Raw genomic sequence first — 7269 nt, forward strand, 5'->3', positions numbered from 1 at the left:
CATCAGTTGAGGGCGCCCCGCGGCGGCCTGCTTCTCTGATCTTTGCACCGCACGCCCCGCTGCGCTCCTTCCATGGCCCAAGGACCAAGCAACTGAGCAGCCCGAACAGGACTCCGATCGAAACAGTGGCAAACTGGGCAATGCATAGAGAGGGCCTCTGCCACAATAAAAAGGGAGGAGAACGGGCCATGGGAAAAATCGATGTGATTTTTAGTGCCTCGTTGTATGCATGTTTGTGTGTTGCGAAAATCAGGCGACAAAGGTGCCAGGACAAAGGACAACTAATTGGTCCGATTCCAAATTGCGAGTCGCTGTTCTTTTGAGCCTTAGAACCTGCCGCTGCTCCTTTGTGCCCTCCTCGGGGCTTTTTGTTTTCTGTCGGTACCAGCGACAGGTTCAAAGGGAAGAGTCCAGTTCATAGTTTGCAGTTGGAAAAAAAACCAATATTTATTAACCCCTGGATAAATAAAATGCTTAAACATTAATTTAAGAAATTATTTTTTATATTTTCATTCATTTTCAAGATTTAAATAATATGTAAAATTATAGTTTAAAATTTACCTTCTGTTAATCGATTAAAATTGTTAAGCCTATAATATTAAACCTCTTTATATTATTTAATTTAAAAATATTTTAGCAACAAAAAATATAAAATTTTGTTAGATTTTTATAATATATATTTTATACAATATTTTATACAGTCTTTAGTAACAAAAAACTGGTCCAGAACATGCAGCAGCCAAAGACGGGATTTGATTTGCCCAAAAGGATCCGCGAGAAGCCGCAAGGAGCACCAAAGCCTTCTGGAAAATAAGAAAGAAGAACAATTTTTTTCCCAGTATAACAGCAGCGCGACAAATCTAATAACAGACCTCTAGCGGCTTTTAAGAGAACCTCTTTTTCTTTTAAGGGCGCTGTCAGCCGATGCTGTATAACAATGTTTTCAAACTGTTATAAAAAAGGTTAGGAACATTGATGAAAAACTTTGCTACGCAGCTTTGTGAGCACTTCTTTTCCTAATATCTCTAACAATTTTCGCCAATGATTCCATTATTCCCATTTTCCCAATTTATCCCACAGTATGTGGTTTCAGTTATGGCGAAAATGGTAGAAAATTGTTAAAAAACTAAAATAGCTGGAAGCTGTAATCGATAAAACTGTTATAAAACGGTTTGAAACATTGGTAAAACCTTAATACTTACTGGCAAAAAACTATGCTAATTTTTTCGTGATTGTTTTCCTGCGCTTTTCGCTAAAGATACAGTTTTTCCGCATGCTCCCCCGTTTTGCGCACCTTTAAAACAAGTTTTTTAAGTGCTGAAAATTACGAGGGAAGAGCAAAATGGTTAAAAACCCGAAGTTTTCCTTGCGCTGACACCATTCATTTAGGTGTGACCGGTTACGATGTGAAATCTTAGTATTATTATCGGAAAAGCCCACGGGCACACTCCGAAACTATCGCGCTATATTTGAATAATAACAAAAACTAATTAAATTTACTTAAAATACGCTATTGGTGGTGACCAGGCAAGTCGGTACTGCTATTGCCTCCATAATTCACCGGCTTTAAAAGACCTGAGCCCAATTCCGGCGTCTGGCGAGTTTTTGCATACATTGTTCCTGAAGCCAATTGGAAAACTAGGCAATGCCTGGGTTTGACATCATCGAATCATCATTAATGGAATAGCTTGTCAATTTACTTCATAAATAATAAGTACCCCTCACCTGTTTGCAGGAACATTTGATTTAGGCTCTGCAGGGAATTGCTTTTGCTGATGATGTGTCATCGCATCTTAATGAAACCCTTTCCAATTGTCTTTTTTATTATACTTAACAACTTAATTGGTTTTTCTGAAATTAGGTAATTTTTATACCCATTTAATTTGTAATTTATGTCTGTGATATTTATAATGATAATTATAATATAATAATAATTTATAATTATAATTTTTGTAATTTTCGACCTTATAAAGTATATATATTGTTGATCAACCGATTCGATCTAACCAAGTCTGTCTGTCCGTTAAAAAAATTAGTAGTTTGCCGTTTTTCAACACATTTTTACCGAGGAACAGAATTTCAGTTTTAATGTTTAAAAAATCGGTTATTTTATCATGCTATAGAAACGATCGAGAAATTAGTATAACCAAAAAATTATAGCTTAGCTCAACATATTTTCATCTCATTTTTTTTTATTTTCTGTTTTTTTATGCAATTCGGATAAATATAAATATATATGTATATATCTGTAATTGAAACGACCGCTAAACGTATAGGAAAATGTAAGGGTTTTATTTTCATTTGACCAATATTGATCGATTTTCAATGATTCAATTGCAAAGAACTGGAAGGGTATACAAATTTAGTCGCCCCGAAGCTAGAATCTGTTATTACTATTATATTGTATTTAATTATTAATTTTTTTATTATTTTAGTTATTACTATAAATATGTACAAGAAAATATTACAAAATTCTATTCAATAAGAAAACGTGTCTGCCCACATATTATAGCGGGTAATATAACTAACTATTAGATTATTAATACATATATTTTACTGTGATATATGAAATATGGCTAGAATTTCTTCTAGAAGCCTCGCTCCGAATATAGCTGAAAAATTAAAAATAGCCAGCGCGGCAACACTGACGAAGAATGTTCGCTACAAGAGAGGTGCTGGGCTGAAAACGAGAAAAGGGGGGAAAATTGGCGCAAATTTAACACGCGAGACACAGCCAGTGATGGATCAGCCCTTGCTATAAAGGTGTGTTTTTAAAGGCTCCGTGGAGCGGCAAATAAAATGCCGCAGATTGGAATTGGCGGAGAAAAAGAATTAAATAATAATAAAAAGTCGGGCATAATTCTGAATCTCGCAACTCGCTGACGCGTCTCGCTGGAGTGTCGCTCACTGACTCAGCCTGCATCCCGCTCGCACGCATGCCGGACATGCCAGTCAGATAACTAGCCATCCCGTTCTATTCCGTGTCAACGTGTCGGTGTGTGCGTCAGTGTGTCAGAGTGCAAGCGTGTGTGCGCTGTGTATGTGCAACAAACAACCGCGGCCGCTATAACAAAAAAATTGTAAATAAATACTCTATCGATCAATACAGCGCGCGAAAATCGAAGGTTGTACTCGGAAAAAATATTGAATAGTCCGAAAGGTTTATTCTGGCCATAGATTTGGGCGATGGTCGACGTATTGGGGCATTTCTTGAACAATTTGAAATTAATTTGTTCTGTGCGTTGTTTGCATGGCCACCGGTTCGTCGGACAAGGACGGCAATAGTGCTGCGTCCTGTGGCCGCTGTTTTCTTTCTTCCTCTCTTATTTTCTCGCGGCGAGAGCCAACAGAAAACCCGCTCACTAGAGATGCTCAAATCCAGTGACTCTATTTTATTTTATTATTTAAACAAATGTTTGTTTATTTTTTGGGCTTTATTTTATTATTATTATTTTATTATTATTTTATTATATGCAATGTATTAAAATAATAATCAAATATATCAAGCACATGATGAATAAGAAATAGGTTATGTTTATTATTTGAAAGTAATTTTTCATTTATATTAATATTAGTATTTTTGTACTTATTTTGAGATGGGCACTACAGTCTTTAACATAAAATATATTATTTTAGATCTCAAGATTTTGATTTTGTTGGAAATTTGATATTTTGCAAAATTATAATTTTATAACGAAAAAATCTCCAAATAAGAAATTATGTGGAAATATTTTTATTTACTAATGACCAATACTAGCTTAGCGTGGATATTTGCATTATTATTATTTATTTTAAAAAATCAATACAATTTTACAACAAAAGCTCATAAACCTCTATCGATAGATGATTCACAAATACTGTTCAAAATTCTAATTTTCGTTATTTTTTAATCAAGTTTTCTTCGAAATTAAGGCCAGGAATGTTTTTCGTTACCCTTCACAGTCAAACACCTATTATTCATATCCTTTCATACGAAAACTTCTCTGGGCCGTAAGGCTAGTTTTAAATTTTCGAAAAGCAGTGACATAAAAATATTTTGCCGATTGTTGCTGGTGAGTAATGCTCATCTCTGGCGCCCTCTCGCTGTTTCGTTATCTGGCGCGCCATATGTACGCGCACTCGCGCCGCTCTCAGAGAGCCAGTGTGGCGTGAGCGGTACTCGTCGCATCGGGCCGTGTGAAAGGGACGGAGCGCTACACACCGACGCAGACGGCGAGACGAGAGAGTGGCGGTGGACCTAAACTATGCCGTGTGGATCGTGGACTTTGTGGATTCATACTGTATCGAAACGCGCAAGAAGACGGTAACAAAGCGGACTGAATTTTTTTTTGTTTAGTGTGCGAAAAAGTTTGTGGGAATTTTAAAAAATTCGGGAAAAATGTGAAAAATCAGTGGTATGAATTCGAAATTCGGCGAAAATTCGCAGAATATTACAAAATTCGGTGCGTGGCAAACGGTTGACTTTAAAAAAATTAATTCCCGGTCGAAAAGCGGGCGAAATTTTTTTCAAATTTTCCTCGGCATTTTGCCGAATTTCGGTTTTTCTCAGAATAATTTTGCGATTTTTGTGCCGGTTGTGAAAAATCAAAACGCTGGCGACACAACACAAAAAATTTCTGCAATAGAAACTTTGATACGACGTGAAGAAGAAAACGAAAAACGACGAGCGGAGGAGCGAGCGGACACAGAAAAAAATGGAATATATTTCTGTCGTCTGTTTTCTTTCTTTTTCCAATGCTCCTCGCACTCGTTGCCGCTTACCGTCGTGTGTGTATGCACACCAATGCCGCTTACTACCACTACCAGTGCACGCGCCGCGAGAGCGCTCCGCTCTTGCTCTCTCTGTCGAACTCGTGCTCGTGCTGGCACTCGCTACGTGTGGCTGTGTGCAGAGTGCTCGTGTGTGTGGAGAAAACGTCGTCTCTGGGAGAATTTCTGTACGCGCGCCCCATCTCGCCTGTGCCAGTGTGTGTGCGTGTGCTAGTGGAGCTTGGCAGTGTGTGTGTGCGAATGAAAGCTTTTGTCGGGCAGCCCCACTATGTCCGTCCCGTTCGCGGTCCACTCGCCACTCGCCGCCCCAACAAATTGAATTTCATATGATGGCCGCTCTGAATGCGGAAGCAAAATCAAAATACGGCGACTTTTTCTGCAAAATTAACTCTATTAACCATCAATCGGTTCATAGGGATTTATAGGGAATTTTTTCTTTCGTGCTTGGTTAGATTTCAGAACATTATGTTCCGCAGTAATGGAAAATTCATAGAAAATGTTAACTTTATATTAATATATATTTTTTTCATTCTCCTTTAATACGTTTTGTTTTTTTATATCTTAGTAAATCTCATAATTTAAAGTTATTTTCATGGCACTTGTTTTGTGGGCCTGGCGGCAAAATAGGTTTTATTATTTTCCTTTTCGTGTGTGCGCCAAAAGAGCGAGAGGCGAACACACACACGTCTGCGCCAAGTAGCGAGTTTTGGCGAATAATTGCGAGACAAGAACAACAACAACAGAACGCACACACGCTCCCACGGCAGTCGGAGCTGACCGAGACAGCGAGTGGTCGTCAAGCGGCAAAAGAAGAGGAGCACAAGTACACAGACAAGAGAATTCTCCTCGCCAACGTTCCCTTTTCGCCCGTTTCCCTTTTCCCGTTTCGTTCCAACTCGCGCGCGGCTAAAAAAATAAATAAATACTGCATTCGACACATATTTTACTGTGCGATTTGTTGTTTGCAAAATTCTAATAGGCTGTGATTTAATTTTTTGGTTTTTTTTTTACCACTACAGTTTATGTGCAATGGTAGAGGGGCAATCGGCGGAAGAAGCAACAACATCTACGGCAACAGCAGCAGCATCAGTAACAAAAACAAACAAACAACAACAGCCAACATGTGAAATGCTTTTTTTGTACCCAAAACAAAATTAAATGAAAGGAATCAAGTGCAGTAAGAGAATATTTATATTATCATATACAACTGTAAGTTAAATAACTGAAGAATCGCATACAAAAACAAAACAAAAAAAGCCGCCAAAAAAATTCAAACAAAAATTGCAAGCAAAACAAACAAAAATAAGAAACAAAAAATGAAACAAGAGAGAACGAAAAAGGAGCGACGAAACAGCATCAGAAACAACAGTTAACTTTGGTGTATCAACAACAATTACAGAACGGCAACAAATCATCTTCCATTAGCAACGGCATTAACAATAGTAACTAAAACAACAACAACGACAGCCGCTGGAGGAGGAGGAACAACAACACAAGCAGCGCCCAACCAAGGTCAACTTTTGGTGTGGGGCCCAACAACACAAAATGCACGCGTGTGTCTGCTGCTGTTCGACCAACAACAATTGCAACAACAACGGCAGCAGCAGCAGCGGCAACAGTAGCAACGACAGCAGCAACTTTGAGCAACAGCAACAGGAGCAAGCAGCTACCAAGGATCGGGAGCAGAAGCAACAGGAGCAAGATAAGGAGCCGGAGCCGGAGCAGGAGCAGGAGCAGCGGGAACAACACCTGGTGCGGGCTGGTGGCGGCGGCGGCAACGACAACGATAACAACGATCTCAACGGCGCCGCAACGAGGAGGCGTTGGTGGTTGCGTGGTCCTCCAGGATCTGTATCCTGGATTTGGACGACAGCAACAAGGTGGTGCCCGCCGGGTGTCGTCGCGGTGACGATAGCGCCGATACCGCCCACGTTGCTGGCCACCGGCCCCGAATCAGCTGTAGCATCAGCAGCATCATCAGCAGAAGAACCAGCGCCAGCGGGATCCGGTATAGGATCGGAATCAAAAGCAAAAGCAGGAGTATACTCCGCAGCTACCTCGAAGCTCCAGCTCCAGCTGAGGCTACAGCTATTGAAGCCAATCCAAGGACAAGGAGTCCCAATCGCAAACGCAATCCCAGCCAGCCAGCCGGTGTTGGTGCACGCCATTTGAGTGCCTCTAAACCTGAGTGCGTGCGTGCTTCTGTGTGTGTCTGTGAGTGTTTGTTGTGTGCGTGTGTGTGTTACCTCCCGTGTGTTGCAAGTGTTCGATTAATCTAAACACACACACACCGAACAACAACAGAATTAATCCTTTTGACAACCTGTGCAACTGTCAAAAAAGAAATTTAAAAAACTGCCCGCGCAAAGAAATAATTAAAAAGGAAGTCAAAAGACGAAGCTCTTCTCTGAAGTAAACCCCACGAATAAAGAACAAAAACTGCAAAGACCAAGAAAGAAAACAAAAGAAAAGAAAAGCCTAGAAAGCAAGGAACAGCCA

General features: G+C 39.8%; 1 protein-coding gene across 4 annotated transcripts; it reads left to right on the forward strand.

Moving 5' to 3' along the window:
• Nucleotides 1-2636: 2636 nt before the first annotated feature.
• LOC108080083 (uncharacterized) lies at nt 2637-6942 on the forward strand. Of its 4 annotated transcripts, none has more exons than XM_070287766.1 (2): nt 2637-2763; nt 5790-6942. In XM_070287766.1, exon 2 carries the CDS (start codon nt 6316-6318, stop codon nt 6940-6942), a length of 627 nt encoding a protein of 208 aa, XP_070143867.1. In that variant the 5' UTR covers nt 2637-2763; nt 5790-6315. The 4 variants fall into 4 exon arrangements, with proteins under 4 accessions (XP_070143867.1, XP_017030162.1, XP_017030159.1 ...); XM_017174673.3 differs by lacking the exon at nt 2637-2763 and adding an exon at nt 3895-4052; XM_017174670.3 differs by lacking the exon at nt 2637-2763 and adding an exon at nt 4266-4394.
• Nucleotides 6943-7269: the final 327 nt, after the last annotated feature.

This window comes from Drosophila kikkawai, chromosome X (assembly GCF_030179895.1).
Source record: "Drosophila kikkawai strain 14028-0561.14 chromosome X, DkikHiC1v2, whole genome shotgun sequence".
NCBI lineage: Eukaryota > Metazoa > Arthropoda > Insecta > Diptera > Drosophilidae > Drosophila > Drosophila kikkawai.

What these genes read in the sequence shown, in the direction of transcription:
- LOC108080083 (XM_070287766.1), top strand. Translation starts at nt 6,316, where the DNA reads ATGCACGCGTGTGTCTGCTGCTGTTCGACCAACAACAATTGCAACAAC.